The 25,231-nt window shown below is 44.8% G+C and overlaps 1 protein-coding gene across 6 annotated transcripts in view; it reads right to left on the bottom strand.

Moving 5' to 3' along the window:
- The window catches only part of UBA3 (ubiquitin like modifier activating enzyme 3), a 1,318,404-nt gene that overhangs the window by 897,362 nt on the left and 395,811 nt on the right, over nucleotides 1-25,231 (bottom strand). For all 6 annotated transcript variants that reach the window (XM_069643803.1, XM_069643802.1, XM_069643804.1 and 3 more), the window contains 2 exons: nucleotides 6,468-6,511; nucleotides 6,294-6,358 (listed from right to left, as the gene is read on the bottom strand). In XM_069643803.1, coding sequence (XP_069499904.1) covers nucleotides 6,294-6,358; nucleotides 6,468-6,511 — 109 coding nt within the window. The remainder of the gene's footprint in view (nucleotides 1-6,293; nucleotides 6,359-6,467; nucleotides 6,512-25,231) is intronic.

The following is a 25,231-nucleotide window of genomic DNA, read 5'->3' on the forward strand; positions in this document are numbered from 1 at the left end:
CGAGTCAATCGACCGATGCGTCGAAGAATCCTTCGACAACGGCCTCGATGGGGCCGATCCATGCGTCGAAGGAATTTTCGACGACGGCGAAGACAGTGCCGTCTTACCCGATGGCCCGTGGCGCTCTCGGGTGGAATGTTTCGCTGGGTGCTGCGACTCGCAGAGTTTTGATTTTTGGGGTTTTTCACCCAGGGTATCACCCTCATCTGTCTTCGAGGGGGTCGAGGCCGCTTTCTCGAAGACGCTTAACATTTTCTTCCTGAATTCCTCCCACTCAGCCTGAGAGCTGTGTTTTGTGGGGCAGGAGACCCTTTCTGGGGAAACAGAAGACGATGAAGAAGGGGATCTTCGACGTCTCTTCTTTGAGTGTCTTGATCTCGACGAATGGTGGGAGCTACTTCGAGATCTAGAATGGGAATGTTTGACGGCGAGGAGACGAATGCCTCGGCCGAAGAAACTTTTGAGGAGGTTTTGACTGACTTACCTCTCTCAAGCTTCCCCTTGCGCTCCTTCAAGGCTTTCGCTGTCATGGACATGCAGTCCTCACACTCCGAACAATGGTGCTCGGCTCCCAAGCACCACAAGCAGATCCTGTGTGGATCCGTTATCGAAATTTTTTTACCGCAGCCTCGACATTTTGTGAAGCCGGATCGCGGTGTTGTCGGTTCCGATGAAGATGCCATCGAGAACGAGCTGGTATATTTCGAGTAGATGCAGATTTTAGATTATCTGACTGAACTGAGCAACGATGTTCCGAGGCCCCACGAAGCGTGGAAAAACGGAACTGAGCAACGGACGCCGTGCGTGGCTATTTATGGGCATGGTGACGTTGGCACCGATACGGTGGCCGTCGAGGGACATCGACTCGGCGGACGTCGACGCGCAGTGCCCTCTACAGAAAAAATTTCCGAGGCCAGCAAGCTGGAAACGTATTATCAAAGATAAGGAATACGTCGGAGGACACAATCCCTTCGAATGGGATTTCTTTAGAGATACCCTTCCTAAGCAGACCATAAATACTGCTATGGAGAGTATTGAGAAAACTGTCCAAGAGAAAGAGGTGTGATTAAAGGAAGAGATCAATTTACAGTTAAGTAGAATATTTGTAGGTGACCAACGTACCCCTGTCCCTTGTCCCACGGTTTTAAGGTGGCATGGCCCCCCAGCGGGCAAAAACTTCATGGGAAAAGGGCAGAGAAATGAAACCATCAATGTTCCATGGTCACTCCATGGGTTAAAGAAAACCTCAACTTCAGACGAAAGAGAAGACAGAGAGTGATCTACATAGACAGTCTATAGTGGACGTTGACAAAGTTCTACGCCATGTAGGACAAGGTGAGGAAATAGCATCATAATAGCTGTTAAGACATATTAGACCAACCGAATCCAAAGCAAGATTCCAAAGTCTACCCCATGCATATTTCTGCCCTTGGCGAGTGTCGTCCTCCATAGCCAAACCCAAATCGTCATAATTGGATTCAGAAGAAATAGAACAGTCAGAGTTAAGATCACCAGCCAGAATCACTTTCCCCCTAGGATGTAGAGCTCTCCAAAGAAGTAGCGTATCCGTTAGACTTTCCAGAACGGCCAAGGGCAGCAATGCCCTTGTGCCAATATACATCAAAAGGAGATTAACCATTTGATCAAGAGAAATAACCTCCAAAGCCAAAATACCAAAGAGCATATCCGGAAGAACCTTATTCCTAAAACCAAAAGAGGTTCCGATTCCTATAAGAAGGCCCCCAGAGGGCCTCCCTCCCAGGCTAGGTTTAGCATCTTGAGAGTAGATATCAAATCCGTCTAAAACGGGATTTGAAAGCATCCAGGTTTCCTGTGGAAAAAAACAATGTGAGGCCCTAATCATAGTTACAGTATCCAAATTCGTAAAAAGATGACAATTTCCCCTGGAATTCCAGGAGAGAAAGGCGAACCTTAGTAGGCACTTCAGAGTAATTAGAAGAGTACTCATTTCCACAGACCTGAGGTAACCTGGGCCCAGTTGCTTGCATTTCCATTGAATCTGGGTGTGAATTGCCTCCGTTGGTGCTGTGGAGCTCTTTCCGGATGGTATACCATAGTAAGGTTTCCCCTATATTCTTCACACCCTCCATTATTGCCGGAGAACTGATTAGATTCTAATAGGTTTACTTCAAAGCCAAGCTGCTTTAGACCTTCCCTTTGCCCCATTATCAATTCTAATACCACTCTTGATTTAAGATAAATATTACTCACATCTACCCGACGCTGAATTGGAAAGAAAATACTTTCCATATCATAGCTAGAAATGAGTGAAAGCGAGGGTAGTTGATGGAAACTTTTTTTAAAATATTACCACAGTTAAGACAAATTGGCATATCTTGACCCCAGAGGGTAGTAAGCTGCAGAATATCAAGAAGATCTTTAGCCTCCGCTGGGTGAGATAGTGAATCAGTAATTTATCAGTGCACTTGGCGCCCCTTAGTATAGTCCTATTTTGGATTGCCTTTGGTCCCACAGGGTTTCTTTCGCACCTTCATGGCCAGTGAAAGGGCCAACATTTGACATAATTGGATGAGCTAAGTTAAGGGAGTTGGGTACATAGAGATCCCCCACTGGTCTAAATCCCGTACCACAATCCCCCATTGTAGGCTCAGTATTGGTGAAATGACCATCAGGAAGAGAAGAAAGATGGGGATCCATAGAAGAAGAAATAATGGGAGCCCTATCCTGAGAGGGGCGTTTAATTAGATTAGAATCCACCCCATTAACAAATTTAGGACCAAGAAACTCCTGGAATAGATGTTTTACCATATCAAGATTAACCAAATTCGCCGAAATCGGAGTAAAAGTGGTCTCTGAATGGGACGGATCTACCCCAGATATAGAATTACATGGTATAATTAAGGATTCTGTGACCGAAGAGGATTCTGGCGGCTTAATAACAGTAACTATATTCGGTACAGCTGAAGCGTTGGTATTAATCGGCTCTAGTAGAGTTGAGGCTATTTTCGGAGAGCAAGAAACAAGTGTCCTCAACCCCCACAGTATTGCGCACCGCTACAGGAGGGACAGTATTATTGGTCATAGAACTGTCTACCGGAGCATCAGGTAGACCGAATACAGCTGGAATAATAGGTAGTGAAATAAGTCCAACCGGAATGGCCACCGTATTAGAAATAGAGGTCACAGAACCCGCTGATTCCACTGGGTTCTCAGTCCGCTTAGAAGCAAAGAAAGGTGTTAGAGGCCGAAGCATTTACGGAGAATAGATTTTTAAAAAATTGATTAGTAAAAGTAGTAATTTTTTTTTCATATTCTTCTGATTTTTAGTTTTCTTTATTTGCTGATTACGTTTTTTTTCCCCTATACATACAAAACCTTTTTGGTGTGTTATTTCTTTAGTGAGGTCAGTAAAATCTGATGACTTCTCCGAATTGGGATCGGATTTAAAATCTACAGAAGAGGCAACATAATCTCCCTTAAGTGACTCAGCCATAGAGGATAGTCCCCGAGGAATAGGATTAAGAGGATAACCAGTAAACCCCTCTTGGACTTTCTCCTCTAATGATTCAATAATGACGTTTATATGAGGAATAGGGAGTTTTACCTCCATAACAAGGACCTCTTGAGCACCCTCAGTGGTCATGGAAGGAATTGTGGATGGATGATCACAAATATCCTTATCCGAGCAGCAAGGCTCAATGGTACCTAAGGCCATATCTAAAGCTTCCCCTTGTAGAATAGGCATTTCCACATTAAGGACTTTTTTAGCCACATTCGGTTGATTAGAGAAAATAGGATCAGAGCACTGTGTTGCCATTATGGGATTGTCTTCCTTAATAATTTTGACTAACTCTTCAAATCTATCTAATCCCTCTAACCTAGAATAGATTTCAGAGAGTAGAAGCGAGTTTGATCTAACCTCTGACCATATATTGTCATACAGGCTCACAAAAGAACTCAAAACCATATTCAGTGCAGAAAGTGTCGGTTGAGTACGTTTTATTCTGTCATCCGCCTCTTTGATAGTATGGTGCAGAATAGACTCACTTACATGATCCTTATTTAAATCTGGGAGTAAACCCCTTTCTCTCAACCAATTTTGTTTTTCTGTATACTCATCAATAAAATTTGAGAGTTCAGATGGAGAACCCACATAAGAATCATCACAGATTTGCTGGGTGACATTATTTGTATTGATAGAATTGAGATCTAAATGGCTATCAGCTATTGCCTTATCTGCACATTCTATGATACTAATATCGTCAATATCATTTTCTGGGGGATCTTCAATCTCTAGTTTCTTTACTATATCTACCAGATGCGTGTGATCCAAAGTAGCCACTATTGGAAGTGATTGTGGAGGTTTGACAAGGGTACTGGTGGCAGTCCTCTTTCCAAAAAAGTTAGAATTTTTTTTCCCTTGGATAGGTTTACCTTGGGTACCCATATTAGATTTTATTTTTGGGGTAAGATTTGAAGGTTTACTAAATGGAGTTTTAAACACTATAGAGTTCACTGTAGGAGTATTGGGAGAACCAGCAGGGTTAACAGAAAGATTGACATGAATGGAGGAAGTATGGTTTACCCCCCCCCCCATTAGAGGAAAATACCTACGGTGAAAATTTGATAGGGGGGAGTACCATAGTTCCTATTGCCCTCTGAGAGGGAGACTTGTTGAGCAGTAGCCTCTTTTAACGTAACAGGAGATTCTGTAGCATTGGCTGCAGAATCATCCAGCATTAAGGCCCGCAAAGGCAACTTAGATTGTGATTTAACGGGGGTTGGGACCATAGTGTTCACCATACTATTGTTTAGGTGATCCATGTGTACCCTTGGCCTTAGTAAACTACCGCCTTCCTCCAAATTGAAGGCTATAGTAGCTGCTAAACGCTCTTCCTGTGCATCTATGGAAATATCTTGTTTTCCATTAAAGATGCATCTGTTATTAGCTGGAGTGCGTGGAGTAATACCCATGATATTGAGTACCTCAGACCTATCTCTTGAATGAATTTGGGCCTGGGCCAAAGATTTTAAGAGAGAGGAATCCTGGGAACCATCCACTAATGTATATTGTGGGTTGCCCTGGGAGGCAGGGATGGAGTTAACTGGTTGGATACAGAATGTCGAAGCAGAAAAAAAGAGCCCCTTCAGCAGAAGGAGTAGAATCAAGAGAAACCTCCATAGTTGCCTGGCTCCGAAGTCCCTTACGTGTCATTCAAACGTGACAAGAACCCGTAAGAAAGAGAGTCGGGGAACCGGAGAGATAACAGCAAAATACAACTTAAAGTAAAAATAGTGCAGAAAAACTCAGACTGAGTTTTAATATGTAAAAAATACAAAAAATAAAAAGTAACATATAATACAATCTATGAAGCAACAGACACAAATATTTAAAAATGCACTGAATACAAGGAGCAGCTTAAAACACATCAAACACTGCACCAAAAGCACTCTTAAATAAAATACAGATAAATATGGATCTCTGTCCAACAATTGGGAAATTGTAAGTACATGCATTATAAAATATGTCCTTTATTCCATCAATGAACTATTCATAGAATAAACAGTAGTTTCATTGATCAGCGTAAACCAGAAGGAGCACTCAGTCTCAGGGTAGGGAACGCCAACAGCTTGAGGCGCTGCCAGAGTCCGACTCTCCACCCCTTACCCTGAAGACCAGTAGTAGTAAGGCAGATGAAGTAACAGCTTAAAACCCCAGTCTAGGTTACTCACAGGGCCTCAGCACGCGCAGGTCACAGCCAAACAGCAAAACAGAGGCTCCAGCCCTTACTGCCTCCAGGGCTCAACACCGCAAGGGTGGTTGTGCCGGCAATTTGAGATCAATGAGTGTCACGTGATTCGTCACATGTTCCAATTAGGCTCCGCCCCCTTGAGGAAGCGGCCAGGCAGCAAGAGCAGCGCTCGCAGTGCTGCGTTGAGAAATAACCAGCGAAACACACAAGCACACGTTCCGGCAGCCGGATGCTTCTTCAGAGCAGCAGTAAATCTGGGAAGGCGCTATAAATCTGGGAAGGTGCTCTTGCTTGAGAATTGTGGATTCCTTCTTCAGTCACCAGTTTTCTTACTCGCAGTTCCTGATCTTGCAATTATCACTTTTAAAAGGCTTTACATCGCACCGCTTTTTGAACAGAATAGCCCCCTGTAAGAATGTTCGATAGTTCTTCCTTAAAGAACATCACACGTAATGTTCACTCCTAAGCAAAGGCCTAAACTACAATCCTGGACAGAAAAAGTAGTTATTGACATGTTCAATTAAAAAAAAAAAACTTTTGTCAAATAATGTCTCTTACCAACATGCCATTTATCCATCTTCTTGCTATTATGGAATCCAGCCCACATACAATGATATGAAATTCTAGGAGAGAGAACATTTTATATAATTTTACAATATTACCTGTGGTTTTACAACAGGAATATTTTGCAATGTTTCAAAAAATACATGTAAAGCTTATCGCCATACTTACGACGATAGAAGGTGTCGTCAAAGTCCTGAATCTTTTTAAAATGTCTAAATACAAACAGTGAAGGAATGGAATAAAATACTTGCAAACTGGAGGAACATAATTGTGCTTTTGCATACCTCATTACGTTATGGGACATCTCTGCCTGGCCTGAAAATGTTAGCAGAGTCCATACGGCTTCAAAATCAAATGCCTACAACATATCTTGCCCCTTACCGCTGCTATTTATCAATCTGAATATTTCAAAACCCCAAAAAACTAAACAATGATCATGGCAAATCTTATATTAAAATATTTACTTGTGAACATTCAAGGTAGATTAGGCAACAGGAACATTAAGAATTGTATTGGCCAATTACATCGAAAGACAATGGCCAATATAGAGTAGGAGAAGGGATACTAAATATTAATGGCAAAAACAGTTTGCACAACCCCTCCACCCAAATAGTGAGAGTTGACATGCACAGTTTTCTACACATGCACGTACTTTAAATAAGAAATTAGTTTTTTGGCTTGAAGGGACGTGCATAGCTGCTAAGTCCGTTTCAAAGATGCAGGCTAGGTAAGGATGTGGTAAGGATGTTCTTTTTGAAAGTCAAGTATCACAGAAGGTGACACGTTGATTGTGTGATGGCTCTGGGAGTGTACGGGGTTTGGTCAATGTGTCAGGAATCTGCCCAAGAAATTTGGGAGGTCAAGAATGTTTGGAGAGATGCTGAAGCTGTAAGGTTGCACTAGCTAGGACAAGTCAGGGTACTAGAAATTCTGCATTTTACCTTGCAGAATTACCTGGTAAAGATTGGGGCAAGTTATTTTGACATATTTTAGGGCAACTGGAAGCTTTCAGTGAGCTGTGGAAATGGCAGTCTCCACTTGTGGACAGCGCACAGCCTTCACTTGTGGTTCCCATGTGTCACTTGAGTTTACTGTGGGTTTTATGTATTTTTCTTTCATTTTATCAATGTATTGCACGATTGTCATTTTTCCCCAAATTAATTTTTCATCTTGCACTGTATGTTTGCAAGTTTCCTTTTCCCTGCCTATTAATTTACAGTTTGTGCGTGTGTTTACATTACCAGTACATGCATATTTCCCTGTATTTTATTTCTGTACATGGCAGGCCCGGACTACACTTCCCATGCTTGTGGTTTATTTCTGCTGAGTGCTTGCATGTTCTCCTCTGTTTGTATTGTGTCCATGACAGAAGCCTGGTCACTAGTCTGAACCTCCTTGCCTTTTGCTCTTTAATGCCAGAGTTTTATTTGGTTACTGCATTGACGTTTCACTGTAGTTGGCTTCAATATTTCCTGCTCACTGCATTTTGTATCGTTACTTTATGATCTCTGTAGCTGCTTGGTTCCTGGCACACTGGACATTACCTTCCCTTTACCCTGTGTTCCTGGAGAGAAAAAGAGAGAGAGAAAGAGAGAGAGAAAGAGAAAGAGGGAGGGAAAGAGAGAGAAAGAGAGAAAGAGAGAGTCCCTGCGTTAAGTTTTTGCTATTATTTTTAGCCTTAGGCTATTCCACTGTGTCCCCTGCACTGAGTGCATATGTGTATGCAAGTATGGGTATGTGGGGGGGGGGGGGGTTGTGGAACTCCAGCCACGCTCCTGTCCAAATACAGGGACTCTATTCCCTCCAAAACTTGTCTTACCCCCTTAAAAAAAAACGAAACCTGTTCCCAGCCCAGGCAACAGCAGCCAGTTTTACAGCCAGTGTAATATGCAGCCTCGGGCTGGCCCTTTCATCTTTTCCTGGGAACTTATTCCCTTCCCCAGTAACCGCAATCTGGCATACCCTTTTCATCTATTGTCCCTGCCCATGTTTGCCCACCTGTCCTACACCCTGTGATTTCCCCCTCGTTCCTGTCATCAAGCCTCCTTGGGGACTGGGAACAGCCCAGAAACTAGTTCCCCATGTTGCGTTTGCCCACCTGTCCTACACCCTGTGATTTCCCTCCCCCTTCCTGTCACCAAGCCTACTTGGGGCCTGGGAACAGCTGAAAAAGACCAGCTCCCCCTGTTGTGTTAATCATGGGCGTTGGGCAGGCTCTGGAGGGGGAGTGACAGCCTCATAAGCGTGTGAGAGATTGCTGGAGGTTTCTCTTTGGTTGCTGGCAGTGGTGCGTTTTACATGTGGGTGGGGGCTGAGAAGCAGCAAAGGCACTTTAGCAGGTACTCTTCTCCCTGTCTGCCCTCCTCCCCTTTCTACCCAACTTTCTCTATTATTTCTACCAGTCGGCCTCCCGGCAGCCTCTGCCCCAATTGTTCCCGCTACCTTTTCTCCCCCCCCCCTCTCGCTCTCTCTCTCTCTTGCTCCCTCCCTCCGTCACTCACTCCCCACTTCCTCTTTCATCGCTCCCCAGATAACCATTCTTTCTTCACTCAAAGACTTTGGTGCATTGATTGGAATTCGGATTCTTCGGTGTAGTCCGCCTGTTATTGCAAGAGAGGGGACCAGTCGCCTGCATACACCACGCATCCTCACCGAGTGTGAATCCTTGACCCAAAACTGTGGCTCTGCTTGGGGTTTCCCACACGGCCTGCCTCATTTTGGACTGCCTCCCAAGTCCATATAGCAGTATTGTTCTATCACATTAACCACTTAACGATCAAGGGTTTTCATTGTTGGGATATAACATAGCAAAATGTTGCCCAGATACTAAAGATTGTTCAGCCAAGAACATTCACATGTGCAGAGGTCACCAATAATGGAGTACAGCTTTGTTCTGTTGAGATGTGCGAGTTTTTGGAAGCTAAGAAAAGCCAAAACCATACAAATGGATAAGGAACATAACAACCAATTAATAACAGACAGATTCCACATGGCGATTGTAAATCAGTTGGATTGTGTGACGACTTGTCCAGCCTTGTCTTAACGTGTGGGAAGCAAGCCACTACGGACTAGGTAGTCTGGCCGTAAAGGGCCGCATTTTACTTTTGGGGGTTCTGCTGTCGCTTTTACGACACCACTAAACCTTTACCACTCAGGTTTTTAAGATATGGGACCTCTGTGTTCAGGGCAACGTCTACTAAAGTCCACCTGCCACTGAAACCCTTGTTGAGTATTGCAATGTGAAAGGGTCTTATAAAGTGCCCTTCTTCCTAAGTTTGCCTTGAGGAGTAGGGCTCTGTAAGAAAGTGCATGAAAATGTTAGTAGGATAGCGGAAGAGGCAGATTAGGAAAAAGCTATAGGGAAGTGTAGTTTAGAAGTACCCATTACCAGTACCCAAATGAACCAATTACTTACCCCAAGTAATGTTTTTTCTGATGGATGTTCCTCCCACGTATTCCTCATATTTGATATACTCGATATCCTGCTAGCAGCTTTGAAAATCCTTTCACAGCAGAGGGTGATGTGCGTCGTCAACCAAATATACCTCAGCAGCTTCCCTCCCGCTCATGACCATCACATTGACACTGGTATAAATAGCAGGCATCGCACCCGTTGCCACAGTCCGCCCTCACCCTTTATGCACAGACGCCTCCAAGGTCACCAAAAGTTTGAAAACAATGTAAATTCACCCAAAGATAGTGGGGTAGTAAGGGAGGGCGGTGAGGAATACATGGGAAGAACATCCATCAGCAAGAACATTACCAGGGGTAAGCAATTTTCTTTTTCTAATGGATTGTGTCCTTCCATGTATTCCTCATCTTTAATAGACTCCCATAGAAGTATGTAGAAGGAGGTGGGAAAGGAGAATTTATTTCTGATTTATGCTGTGTAGAACAGCTTTTCCAAACTTTGCCTCCTGACCAGATGGAGAATCCGGGCAGTAATGCTTGGTAAAGTTATGCAGTGAAGACCAAGTTGCAACACTGAAAATGTCCTGCACTGGTACCCCTCTCTGAAGAGCCGAAGAAGTAGTTGAAGTAGCTACACCTCTAGTGGAGTGTGCCCTCAAACCATCAGGGACATCTTTGCCCACCACGTTGTAGCATTCAATAATACATAAGAATCCATAGGGATAGGGTTTGTTTAGTTTCATAACAGCCTAACCTCAGCCTTGGACCAGTATATCCAACAAAGAGCTGGTAGCCCTGAGATCTTAGCAGTCCTGTTGATTGACAAACTCCAAACTGTGTAGCCCTCCAGCCTTGGAAGGATGCAGATAAAAAAGGTAGGTAGTACAATCTTTTATGCTAGGTGCAATTCAGACTCCACTGTAGGCAGAAATGAGGGACAAACCTTCAAAACCACCTCCTTGGAGGAAGTATAAAGTGGTTTAATACACAAAGCCTGAAGCTCACTTACCCTGCAAGCCGAAGTGATTGCTGTTAAAAAGTGTCTTGAGAGTCAACATCCTGAAAGGAAACGAATGGAGAGGCTCAAATGGAGCTCCCTTCAAAAATGTTGAAACTAAATTAAGATCCCAAACAGACAAAAAATGGAACACGTGGGAAAATGTTTGTCTGCCACTTTAGAAACTGGACAGCGGGAACTTTAAAATAAGAACTCTGTTCCCCGCGAGCACTTATAGATGGATAACGCCACCAGATATACATTTGCAGTGGAAACCTGCAGCCCTTGATTGGCCAAATGAAGTAAGAAAGATAACACTGAAGGTGTAGCGCAAGAAAAAGACGCAATGCTATTAGCTCTACACCAGCTGCAAAACTTGTTCCAACACCAGTGGTACAGAGATTCAGATGTTGGCCTTCTGGCCGAAAGCAACACCTCCATTACATCTTCCGGGAGGTCCCAATCTCTGTATCACAACCTCTCAGAAACCCGGTGTGAAGGTTCACAGTTCTGATTTCAAAGTGGAGAATGCGACATCCTTCCTGAGTGAGCAGGTCTGCTCTTTGATGAAGAGGAGTTGGAGGGCAGATTGACAGGTCTAGAAGGTTCGGGTACCACGTCCTCCTGGCCCAATCCAGAGAGATCATTATCATTTATTTTCCCGTACTTCCTTAACCTCTTGATGAGATGAGGGATGACGGGGATTGGAGGGAACACATACAGGAGTCAGGAGTGGAAAGTCCTAATCCACCACAAATGCCTCCCATTGGGCTCCTCTGAGGAAATTCCCTGGAGCAGAACAGGTTCCACTTCCTGTTGATACGGGACGCAAACGGATCCACTTGAGGAGTTCCCAAAAGGGCAGAGATCTCCATAAGGACTTCCTGAGCCAACTCTGCTCTGCCTGTTCAGCGCGTCCACCGCAGTGTTCTCTTCTCCAGCTAGGTGAATGGTCGATAATGAGATTCCTTCTTACAGTGCCCAGAACGAGAGTTGGTTTGCCCAGTGGTAGTGGCCCTACACCACCTTACTTGTTGAGGTAAAGCATGGCCACTGTGCTGTGTGATTATCAGGACGTTTTTTACCCCACACAGAGGGCAACAAGGCCATCAGCGCTAGTCTGATTGCCCTTAGCTCTGAAAGGTTTATGTGTAGTTTGGACTCGAATGGAGACCAACGACCGCTGATTGTCAGATCGTTTGCATGAGCCCCCCAACTTGTAAGGGAGTCATAACTACTGTAATCACCGGCCATAGTTGCCCAAAGGGTTCTCCCTTCATCACATTCTCCTTGCAGGTCCACTTCAGAAGTCATTGAGTGACCTTGATCGGAACCTGAAAAAGGTCCGTCATTCTGCCAGAGAACTGTGACCATTAGGATCTGGGGGCCCATTGAAGGGACGTTCTCCTCAGATAGGCCTCTGGCACCAGGAAAATGCAGGATGCTATGAGGCCGAGCAACCTCCGAAAATCAAAGGCTGGTAGATGTTGGGCATTTTGAAATTTCATGACCATCTGCTGAATATGTTGAGCCCCCACCTAGGGTGGCAAAGCTTTCCTCAAGGAAGCATCCAGGACAACTCCATTAAATTGAAGCTTTTGGGAAAGTATGTGGGAAATTGAGAGAGAAACCCAGACTATGGAGGGAGTGGCAAGTGATGAGATTTTCCAGAACTTGTTTGGGAGAACGGGCCTTGATCAGCCAATCATCTAGGTAGGGGTACATGTGAACGCCTGCCATCCTTAGACTTGCCGCTACTACCGCCTTCAACTTGGTGAAAACCCTCAGGCAGAGGTGAGCCCGAAAGGCAGAATTCAAAATTGAAAGTAAGAACTGCCAATGGTCAACGTTCCCTGTAAGGTACGCGCCTGTGCGGCCGCGCACCTTTAATTTGGGAGCCGCGCATATTGCATATTTTACCGCGCACGTGCTCATTTTGCTGCAAATCATTTTTTTTTTTTTTTATAAAACAAATTTCTTTTTTGGGGACCCGTTGGCTGGGCTGGTAATGTGCCGAACTAGGAGGATGGCCTTATCAGCACAGCAGCACGAGTCTGCTTCGGTATCTAGGGCTTCAGGAAGGGGCATGCTGGGTGGAGGAGGTGGAGTTTGCCAGGGCCTAGGAGGTGGAGTTTGCCTGGGCCCCGCATGGGCTGGGCTGCTTCACCATGCTTGGAGGAGGTGGGGTTTGCAGCTTGGAGGAGGTGGGGTTTGCCCGGGCTCACTGGAACATTCCAGAATTCGCGAAGGCACGTGAAACCACCTTACTGACAGTGTCAGAGACAGCTGAGCAGCACTCCATTCGGGACGGGCACCATTAAAAATCCTGTTGCCAGTGCTGTGCCAAGGATTTTAAAAGGTGAGTGAGCACTGAGCAGCCCCCCACCCCACACAGGACCGCTATATTTTTCTTCTTCCCTTCCGTTCTTTCTTTCCCTCTGTCCGCCTCCGTTCTGTCCTGCAGGCCGCTTCCCCCTTTGGGTACTTACTGTGACGTGACCCAGTTCGTTCTTTCCCTCTGTCCGGTCCGCCTCTGTTCTCTCCTGCAGGCCGCTTCCCCCTTCGGGTACTTACTGTGACGTGACCCCATTCTTTCTTTCCCTCTGTCCGGTCCGCCTCCGTTCTGTCCCACGGCCACGGGCCGCTTATTTCCCCTCATTCTGCGAGAGTAAGGAAGTAACACAGGGCGAGAGCATCTCTGCACCATAAAGGGACGCGCACCAGAATTAAGAGAAAGATCGGCCCATGGGAGTGTCACCAAAGAAGGTGCAGGCATGTCACCAAAGAAGGCGCAGCCATGTCACCAAAGAAGGCATAGTGCATAAAGCAATATTAACTGGCAGCTGGCATCTTACACCATGTCATCCAGGGAGTCATCCAGTCCTGTATTTTCTTGAAATTTTGATTCTTGAATTTTTTTTCTTATCCATTTTAAACTAGAAGTCAAAGCAAGTAAACGCATGCATGGCTGGCGTTCTCTTTCACGGCAGGGAGAAACTTGCGAGCTCTGAACTTTCACAAAAAAACGCTGTACACCTGACCTGACCAATGTGATCACTGCTGGAGAACAGGTCATATTTTATGTTCCTTCGTACTTACATTTGGCACTGCAGTATGTGTCTAATTTGCCTAGCAAAGAAAGGTGCGATTGTGTGCGCGCGCCCGAGTCTTGCATGTGCAGGTGAGGGCACAGGAGTAACGTGGTCTCTGGGTGCAGGTCAGGATACCCGAGGTCCGACTCCCAGTCCCGACCATTCCGCATGCTACGTCCAGACTGAATGAACAATTGCTCAACGCATAAACGTAGACATAGTTTTAATATGGCACATGTTCCCCTCTTGCCCTGTCCATTTCAGGGCAAGTTTTAAGATTGGTATATAAAACACAGCGGGTGGAGAGGGACAGAATGGACGAAAAGTCTCCAGTCTGCACAGCTCGATTCGTGTTTACATTATAGTGGCACTTCAGCATCACCAGATAGTTTTCATGTTGTTGAAAAAAGAAAGATACGATTCTCGGACACAGGAATGGAGGTAGTTTTTCTTTTTCGTTAGTGCTTGCCTTGCCAGGTGAGTGCCATGCAAAATGGTGTAGGCTGGATGTTGCACTATTATGCCATTATACGAGTGGTGCAACAAGATAAACGTGTCTATGTCAAGTTGTGGGAAAGGCATTGGGACTTACACCAATGCACAGCCATGTTAGTCTTAGTCCCCGACTGTCCCTGGGCCCAACAGGGCCATCACAGAGGACATTAAGAACAGAGCGAGAATAATGCCTTCATTCCCCTAAAATCCGGCAATAATAGACTCCCATAATCTGGTAATGGGTAGACTACTTCTTCTGGCCGTATCTTTTTCAATGAAATGTAAATCGATCTTAGTCCATGGGAGGCGCTCTCCTCCATTGTACAAGGATATGTTTTCCTACACCTAACATTTTAAGTTTGCATGAATGTTGAGACACTGTGTAATAGGTCGAATGTGCACGGAAACAAAATAGGGAAGGGAATACACGATTATACTGCTCTAAATCTTAATCCTGTGATGACTGGTAAAAAAAAATAATTGGACAAACTAATCGCTACTGTGTGATTGGAGGAGATTCTTCGCAGGCGTCACCCTTAGTGAACCACTGTTGTGTGTTTCTATACAGAGGAATAATGGCTGCCCACACCTTTATGCTTTGCTGATTATTATCTCAACATGACTTGTGTCTATCCGATTGTATTACTTCAGAATGGCTCCCAGTCCCTAGCACCAAGATGCTAGGGAACAATTATGCCGTGTGTATGCCACTTGAATCTTGGTGCTACGGAGCAATTCAAAAATAATCTCTCTCCTACACTTCCTGTTCTCTCCTCTCCAGGCCGCCTCACCTCCTTTACCTTCTCAATGTTTCTCCACATGCTCGTTTGTCCACCCCTCCTAGGTTCACTCTTTGTAGGTATTGGGCATGCCCCCCTTCCCCTTTCTTCTTCCATCCTCCTCCTTTGTCCCCTTCTAGCCTTCCTAATGTCGTATCTCTTCTACTCCTGAATGTCTTCTCCTCCGCCTCCTCCTCCTCCTTCTCTCCTTCCCTTCAAGGTCTCCTTCAGACTCCTCCCGATGTCTCCTTCCGGCCTCCTCGCATCTTTCACTTCTCCTTGATATTCTCTCTACCCCCGGTGGTCCTGTTTTCTTACTGGGATACGTCTATCGGAAACGCAATGTTCATTTTCCGTAGTGTTCTATTCTATGTTTTGTTTTGTTACAGCTTGATGAATGTGTTTATATCGAGAACCGGATGCCATGGTACGACATGTCTTTATTTCATTAAACCAATAGAAAGCATTTCTTTATATTCCATACATTTAGTGAATTTGTGAGGCAGAATCTGAGTTCCACTACAAGAACCCCTCTATTCTTGCACCAACCCATCATAAAACGAAAGATCTTGCTAATGTTTAGCTCGTCTGAAATTGTGTCCTTTTACATCTCTAAAGTCTTGGGAGGAGAATAGAGCACCCAAATGTCCCTTGAAGTAGAGCTTTTTGTTCTGCAAATTTGCATTCCTCGCTTGCACACTGTGGAATCTGATCACTAAGCCTTGCTCACTGGTGGGGCGCTGCGCCGCCGCTGACCACCACCGGTCTGGCAGCGCATCACTCAGTTGCGCACATGACTGAAAAACAGCACGCACACAACTATTCTTTGGCGCACACAGCCCAAACAAATTAGAGGGAACATTGCCAATGATATACCCCAAGTACTTTTGTGCTAGTGATGTATGGGTACATGGAAGCAAGCATCCTGAAGATCAAATGATGCCATCCAATCCTGGAGCTGAAGGGCTTGGAGGATCTGCGAACGAGTTACCATCTTGAACTTGTCCTTCCTGAGGAACTTGTTCAAGTACCTGAGGAACTTGTTCAAGCATCAAAATGGTCCCCTGTCCTTTTTGGGAATTAGAAAGTACGAGTACCACCATTCCTGGTTCCGCTCTGCTACGGGTACTCTTGCGGAGGATGAGAATCCCCTGCAAGAGGAGCGGCTCCCGACCTCAAAGGGATGGACAATCTGGAGACCTTTAATGAATGGGTGGTGTTAGGGAGAATTTTCAGTTTCTGTGCCAATTGCCTTTAACCTTAGAGTCCCCTAGCCCTTTGCTGGAATCTGGGACTTTTTTGATGTTAACCTCCTGAGGGAATGGGTGTTCTCTATGACTAAGATTTTGTGTTCCCCATGTTTTAATGGAGCCTGGTAAACTCCATAGGCATCTGTTTTTTATATAGTGATAGTGATTTGAGAAGTCAGACATGAACCTCGCCTCAACAAGAAACGAGGAATCCTCATATACATCCTTGTCTTACAGAATGGAAGATGAAACTCATACTAACCAAGGCCTGTCCACATCAAGATATATCCATAGAGAATACACATTTCGAATGAAAGAAAACGAAAGTAGCTTATCTGTGTCCTCATAACGGGTGGAAAAACAGAATGAACAGACCGTACTGACCTCATGGAACACTAGAGGACATGGTCATTTATTCTATCAAACACATCCACAGTTACAACAATCCCAAATAATCTGTTTACAAGAGACATGGTTGTCCCATCCTCCTACATGTGAAGGATATAAAAATTTTACTAATCCAGCCATCACACAACAAAAAGGAAGGCCATAATCTGGTCAGATTACGTTGATAAAAATTACCTCTTATTGGACCCCGACTGAAGCAAGAAATTTGAACCCATGGATTCAATATCTGGTGTTACAACATCAACACCAATTCCTTTGTAAACAGATCGCTTGGACTGACATATTTAACATGTATTGGAATCCCGTAGCGGTTAACGAAACAGAATACTTAGATACATTGTTGACAGCTCTCGATAAATTAGTCAACAAATTTCCAGCAATTGACATAATCTGTGGTGATCTAAATATACATATTTCTGATAAATCTGGAATTCTAAAAGAAAAGAATGCATTGTCCCAGAGAGCTAAATCTTGGATGAAAGAAATGAAAACAAGAAACCTTAGTCTTACTGGCATTTATCAGAACGACGATCATCAATTAAATCCAACATGGTCACAGGGTACATCAGAAGCAGTACTGGATTATATATACATCTCGGAGAATATCGTGAAGACACTAATAAAAACAGAGATAACAGCGAATATTAATAGTGACCATCGCATGATATCAATGACATGGATAAAGCAAGACCACTACCAAGAGAAAACTACACTCCCTTCCATGGAACTGAATGCAAAAGCTACAAGATTGAGACTTAAGCCAGTCGATGTACTAAGTCTAAATCAGATTTATCAAGCCACAGAAAAGAAAGATGTGGCGATAATAAATTAGGATTGCTTATTTGAACCACATTACCAACCACAAAAAGATCTCAAAAAACATTGGCCTTACACCCATAGTTATTATCCGTTGATTGCAACGAAAAAAAGAGTTACAAAAACTATGTAGAGAACTATATAAGATAAAAACTAAAAAATCACAGCTTGCAATCCACACAGCTAAACAAAAATATAGGAATCGGATAAAATACCATAAAAGCTGCATGTTACAACAGGATTCAGAGCAAATGCTAACATGCCTTACTAACCGTAACACACAAGATTTATGGAATTTATTAAATCCAATACAATGTGTCCAACATGGGAGGATACAAATTGTTAGTGAGGCCCGTTGGCTGGATCACTTCACTGCGCTATACAAAAAGAAGGCTACCCCTGAACTGACAGTGCAACCGAAAATGAACAAATGGCAAATTACAATAACTAGACAACAAATTCTACAAATAATCATGAAATTGAACAATTCTCGAGCACCAGGGCCAGATGACCTTACAAATGCAAAAATCAAAGAAACACCTGAGACATGGGCGGATATGATACTACAAATGATCATATTGATCAACCAAATGAACCAAATACCCTCAACTTGGCAACTGGCGGTCCTGATACCGATTTTTAAACAAGGAGACAAAGAGATTCCCACAAATTACAGGCCCATCGCATTATTAGATCCCCCTGGGGAAAATATTTGCTACCATATTATTGAGAGCACTGACGGAATGGGCTACAGAAAATAAACGGATTGTGAGTCGACAAACCGGTTTTGTCTGTGCAGTCGGCACAAACTTCAATCTATTTCTCCTGAACCTTATAAAACATGAAGCAAAGACCGCCAACCAACAGGTTTGGATAGCTCTTGTGGGCCTACATCTTGCGTTCGACTGTGAACAGACAACTGTTATGGAACAAATTGGAAAAGTGGAATTGCCCTATTACAACCAATAAGGTTACTCTACTCTTCAACGAAAATACGAGTAAGGCTAACTGAAGATGGGCAAATGACCGCCTACATTGAGACCTGTAATGGGATAAAACAAGGTTTCCCACTCGCAGCCACCCTTTTCAATCTGTTCACATCAGATCTCCCATGTGAAATGATGTCGGATAGAATATTCCCTCCAAAAATAAATTCAGTAAAGATACCAATAATGATGTATGCAGACAACATCGTATTGCTTGATAAAACATTGAAAGGACTACCGGAGAGTCTTGGATTGCTGGCAGACTACATGGAAAGAAACGACTTAAAAATAAATATAGCAAAAAACAAAATCATGGCTATTATGAAACCGAAACAAAATGAAAAGAAACCACTGATACATATTAACAACAGCCCAATCAGCATTGTATCCTCTTACAAGTACCTGGGAATTGTGATTAGTCAGACAATGGAAGAAAAAGAATGGGAGATACATCTAAAAAAAAAAAAAGTAATGGTATTGGCAAGACAAGGGTACATGCTTCATGAAAAATTTGGTTAATTCTCGTTCCGACCAATTATCACATTTTACAGGAGTAAGGTTATTCCGATCCTTACATACGGTAGGGAAACTACTAGATTTTCCTGAAAAAATATGGCCCACATTGGAAGCGAGTTTCTGGCGGAAAATAATGAAGCTGCCTAAATCTTTCCCAATAGCCTGTGTTCGAGCTGAAGAAGCAGTACAATCACTTTCGTCTGTGGTACGCTGGAAAAAACTTGATCTTTAACGAAAAATAACATGGGAACAAAAAGTGCCAGCATTAGAAATCTTCAAGTCAAAATCGAATCCTATAAATGCATTATTAAAATGAAAACAACAAATATTAATAGCATTAAGAAAGGAAGATATAACAGAAGAAATGCTACAAATGAGGCCCCAACATGCCAAGAAACAATGTATAATGACTGGATAACCACGAATGAACATATAACCCGGTATAAAGAAAATCAGACAAGTAAAACGGAGACTAGAGCTATCAATGAATTGCCATCGTATCGGTTTATATTCCCTGATAAAGAAATAAGAATGTTCTTTGTGAAATTTCGGTTGAACATATTACCTACCAGGGAAAGAATAGTAAGAATTAAACAGCAAGTAAATAAAGACATCTCTTGTCGGATATGTAAAAACCAGATGGAAACAGAAAGCTTTTATCATCTGATCATGTCCTGTCCTGCTCTCGAGCAAGAGAGAAATGTATGCCGATCCTACTTTGAGATTGTACATAAGACAATGAACGCGGAGGAAAGATGGGCATGGATAATGTTAGGGACTGAGAAACGGAGGATTTATATAATTTCATTTTTGGAAGAAGATTATGGATAAAATCGAAAATGAGAATTGATTGATATGTATAACTAAAATGAAAGATGTTTTGATAAGACAAAATGAAATGTTTATTGTAAACTATCTTAATAAAACAAAAATTATATACATATATATATATATATATATATATATATATATATATACACACACACACACACATATATGGGATACATTACTCACCGTAATCGTATTTCTGATGCTTGTATCTGCTTAGATTCACATGCTGTGCATAGGCCGACATCTAGTGGAAGCTGCGGAGTATTACAGTTTGTTTTTCGAAACTCGAAAATGGGCGTCGACACAGGCGTGCCAGTAATACTATCCCTAGTGTGACGTCCACTGTACCCAAGATCCCTCACGCGTCTGGGATCCTAAGATTGTATTTTTTCTGACATGAGGAAGCATGAGGAGTAGCGTGAGTACAGATAATCCAAGCAGATAGACAGAAAGCTAAGACTACAAGTAATCATGCGCCTTCTCTCGGAGGGGAGGAAGGGTGGGTCGCATGTGAATCTAAGCAGATACAAGCATCAGAAATACGATTACGGTGAGTAATGTATCCCTTCTGAGGCTTGTGGAATCTGCTTAGATCACATGCTGTGCATAGATTAGCGAGCAGTACAAGAAGAAGGAGGTGGGATGTGAGAAGGGTCATGAGCAAACAGGTGTCTTAGAACCGCTTGTCCCACTTGTGTATCTGTCTTGGAATGAGTGTCAATGCAGTAATGCTGAGTAAAAGTGTGAATAGAGCTCCAAGTAGCTGCTTTGCAAATGGTGTCGAGGGGAACATTTGCAATGAAAGCCAGAGTGGCACCAACGCCTCTAGTAGAATGGGCCCTTGGCGTAAAAGGCAGAGTCTTTCCAGAAAGAGTAACACAGCTGTATACAGTTGATAATCCACTTCGAGATCGCGCCTTTAGAGACGCGATCCCCCTATCCCCCTCTCTGCCTGTAGCTACGGAGACAAACAGTTGATCTGTTTTTCTTAGCGGTCTGGTTTTATTGACATAGTAGAGTACCGCCCTACGCACATCAAGGGTGTGTAGTTTCACCTCAGCCGAGCTTTGCGGGTTCTGGAAGAAAGGCGGAAGCTCGATGGACTGGTTTACATGGAATTTAGATATAAATTTAGGTGAGAACCTAGGGTGTGTGCGTAAAACCAGTTTGTCTTTGTGGATAATAAAGAAAGGATTCTGCACTGACAGAGCCTGAATTTCACTGACCCTTCTTATGGAGGTAATGGCTACTAAGAAGGCCGTTTTATAAAAGTCAGGTGTTTGAGACTACTTTTATGCATGGGTTCGAAAGGGGGGCCCATGAGCTTAGCTAGCACCACATTGAGGTCCCATCCTGGCGGTGGGTTCGAAATAGGAGGGTGAAGTCTCTTTACTCCTTCCATGAAGGCTTTAACTACTGGTACTTTCCACCACAATACTTTGTTATGGGATGTGGTGTAAGCCGAGAGGGCTGCCAGGTGTATTAGAGAGTTAAAAACCAAACCTGCGTCCAGCAGGTGGAGCATGTATGTTACCACGTTGGAAGGAGTGCAATCAACTGGGTTGATTTGTTTATTCTGGCACCAAATAACGAATCTCTTCCACTTGTCAAAGTAACAGTGCCTTGTGTTTGGTTTCCTGGATTCTTTTAGGATGTCCATACACCTCTGTGGTAAATTGAGATGCCCAAACTCTATGACCTCAGGAGCCATGCTGCCAGGTTCATTGAGTTGGGTTCCTGGTGCACTGTTTGACCTTGTTGCTGGGACAGTAGGTTGTACCAGGCTGGGAGTTTGATGGGCTCGCACAGCGCCATCCTGCGTAGGTGTGGAAACCATGGTTGTCTCGCCCACATGGGAGCAACTAGGATGAGCGTCATCGATTCCTTGTTCATCTTGTACACCACCTTCCTGATGAGAGGAGTTGGTGGAAAAGCGTACGCAAACATCCCTGACCAGTTCATCCACAGGGCGTTCCCTTGGGAGTCTGGCTGGGGGAACCTGGATGCAAATCCTGGGCATTGTTTGTTTTCGCTTGTGGCGAATAGGTCTATAGTGGGGAAACCCCACTGAGAGAAGAGATCTTCTACGATCTCTCTGTGAAGGACCCATTCGTGTTCTTCTGGGAGGGAGTCTCTGCTTAGGGCATCCGCTAGGGAATTGAGCTCCCCTGGAACATGTTGTGCTGATAGGAAGATGTTCCGTCTGAGTGCCCATATCCAGATTTTCTGTGCAAGCTTGGACAGATTTGGCGAACAAGTCCCTCCTTGTTTGTTCAGATAGAACATGGCTGTCGTGCTGTCCGTCCGGATCTGCACCGACAAGTTTAGTAGATGGGGCTCGAACGCCCGAAGCGCTCGGAATACTGCCAGAAGCTCTAGCAGGTTGATGTGGTTCTTGGCTACTGAGTGAGACCAGAGACCCTGAGCTGTGTGGTGGAGATGGTGAGCTCCCCACCCAGTCAGGCAAGCATCTGTAGTTACCACTGCTTGTACTTCGGGATCGTAAAAGGGTTTTCCCCTTGCGAGATTCTCTTTTGTCCACCAGTGTAAGCTCTGTACGAGTGTTGGCGAAACGACCACTAGATCGTCCCACTGACCACTTGCCTGAGACCACTGTTTCGCCAACCATTCCTGCATGGGACGCATGCGCAGACGCGCGTGGGGGACCAGGTAAATGCATGACGCCATCATGCCCAGTAACCGCATTGCTTTGCGTACCGTTATTTGTTGACCTGAGTGATAATGTGGAATTTGCAGTAGTATATTCCGAATTCTCTCTTCCGAGGGGAAGGTCAACCCTTTCTGAGTATCTAGGATTGCTCCTAGGAACTGTTTTGAGGTGCTTGGCACCAGACTTGATTTCTTCTCGTTGATAGAGAAGCCTAATTCGTGGAGGAGGTCGATAGTCCTCTGAATGTTTGACCTGCAAATTCTTGGGGTTTCCCCCGTTATGAGCCAGTCGTCCAGATAAGGGTACACTGGGATTGCCTCCCTGCGTAGGTGTGCAGCTGCCACCGCCAGTACCTTGGTGAATACCCTTGGTGCTGAAGCTATCCCGAAGGGCAGTACCTTGAATTGGTAGTGGCGACTGTCCACTTTGAAGCGCAAGTATTTTTTGTGCGCTGGGAGCATGGAAATATGAAAATAAGCATCTTTCATATCCAAGGTTGCCATGTAGTCCCCCTTTTTTAGGAGGGGGATTACCTCTTGTAGCGTGGTCATACGGAATTTTTGGGGCTTGACATACTTGTTGGCAGGCCGTACGTCCAATACTGGGCGCATTGTCAAATCTTTCTTTGGAACAAGGAAGTAAGTTGAATAGATACCCTTGTTTACCTGGTGTCCTGGGACGAGTTCTATCGCGTCCTTTTCTAGCAGAATGGCGATCTCCTCGAGAAGGATCTTCTGATGTTCTAAGGAGTGTATTCTTTGTCGTGGAGGGTGGTTCCGGGGACGCTGCAGTAATTCTATACAATATCCTGTGGACACTGTTGACAGCACCCATCTGTCTGAGGTGATCCCTTCCCAAGCCTGGGTGAAGTTGGAAATGCGTCCCCCTACTGGGGTTGCGTGAGAAGGGACCCTGAACTGAGCGTCACTGCTTTGGCGGAGGCGTGCCACCTCCCTTGTTGGGGCTGCCTCTGCCTCTTCCACGACCTCTCTTGTTACCCTTGCTGTAACTTTGGGTAGACTGCTGGTTGTTGTTCCATTGTGTACCCTGTCCTTGGGCATAGTTGCCTCTTTGTGAATTTTGGCCGCGTGGGCGACGAAAATTACTGTTCCCCCTCTGGTTCGGGGGTTTGTTGGTAAGCTGGCCAAGGGATTTGAGAGTCTCGTACTCGTCCTTGGCATTCTTAAGTGCGTCTTCGACCGCTTTCCCAAACAATAGATCTGGTTCCACCGGCTTGTCTATTAATGAAGCCTGTGTTTCTGTTTTGAACCCCGACTGCCGTAACCACGCATGTCTCTTGATAACAGTACCTTCTGCTATCAATCTTCCTGCGTTGTCTGCAGCGTCGAAAGTTGCTTTTAATATGCAACCAGACACGGCTCTCCCTTCTGCCGAGATCCGAGCCAACTGGCCCTTTAACGGTTCAGGAGCAGAGGCTAGGAGCGCCGCGACCTCTTCCCATTGATGGCAGTTGTAACTTGCCAACAGGGTGGTGGAGTTTGCAATCCTTGCTTGGTAGGCGGACGTTGAGGCTACCTTCCTGCCAAACCCGTACAGTCTTTTGCTCTCCTTGTCGGGAGGAGCTTCTGACGACGATAAGGGTGTCCCAGCCCTCTTCCGAGTGTTGGTAACCACTAGGGAGTCTGGTTTAAGATGACCTCTTATATAAAGAGGGTCAGACTGGGCTGGCCGAAAAAGTTTTTCGACTCTGGGGTTGACGGCTCTGGTGAGGTTAGGATTCACCAGGGATGGATCTATTCTACGTTGGATGGATTTAAGGATAGGGATGGTCTGAGCGACCGGCCTCCTCTCTCCCACCAACTCTTCTGCGAAGTCCCTTTCCTCCTGTACACCGTGGGTGTCGATGTGAAAATGTTCTGCTGCGCGAGCAAGAACTTCATTAAGGAGGGGTTGGTTATCAACTGGCGAGTCGGTAACTGGGGCTTCGCTCTCTACCGGGGAATCTACTCTGTAAATTTCCTGCTCATCTTCTACCTCCTCCAGGTCCTCATCCTCTGCATAGTATTCAGACCCGGTTCGTTCCTCCATAATTGTAAACTCCTGGTCCCCTTCAGGGAAAGGTTTTCCTTGGTATCTGGGGTGTGGAGTAGAGTATGGAGTAGAGTAAGGCTGTACCTCGAAGGGGTCAGGTCTTTCGACCCGGGCCTTTTTACTTAGGGGGATAGGATCAGAGGAGCCTGAGGGTGTGGCCCCTTGAGGGTCATACGAAAGGAAATGTTCTGGGTTTTTGTCATAAAAATCAGCTAAGGAAGACATCCTTGACATGACCCTGTCTATGTCCTCACTGGACCATTCTTTGGAACAGGGTATGACTTTAGTAGGCAACTTAGAGGACTTATCAAGGGTACCCTTGCTGGATGTTGATGTCCCAGTAGATTTATGTTTATCTGTCTGCTTGGGGTGGAAGGATGGTCTTACAGGAGTGGAAGGCTGAGCTTTCCGCTGTTTCCCTCCCTCCCCGTGCGTGGAAAAATGTTTTCCCTGCCCCTTGGAGGCCCCAGAGGTATCTTGTTTGGAGCGTGGGGCCTCGCTGGTGTTAACTGCGCTCTCGGTCTCTTGGAGCGCGGCCTGGGGGTGGAAGTCGTCTTCGGACGATCGAACTTCCGTTAATCTAGGGAGCGAGGCACTCTTGGCAAGAGTGGATGATTGCCTTGCGTCA

Source organism: Ambystoma mexicanum, chromosome 2p (assembly GCF_040938575.1).
Source record: "Ambystoma mexicanum isolate Mex_15411 chromosome 2p, UKY_AmexF1_1, whole genome shotgun sequence".
In the NCBI taxonomy this organism is placed as follows: Eukaryota; Metazoa; Chordata; class Amphibia; order Caudata; family Ambystomatidae; genus Ambystoma; species Ambystoma mexicanum.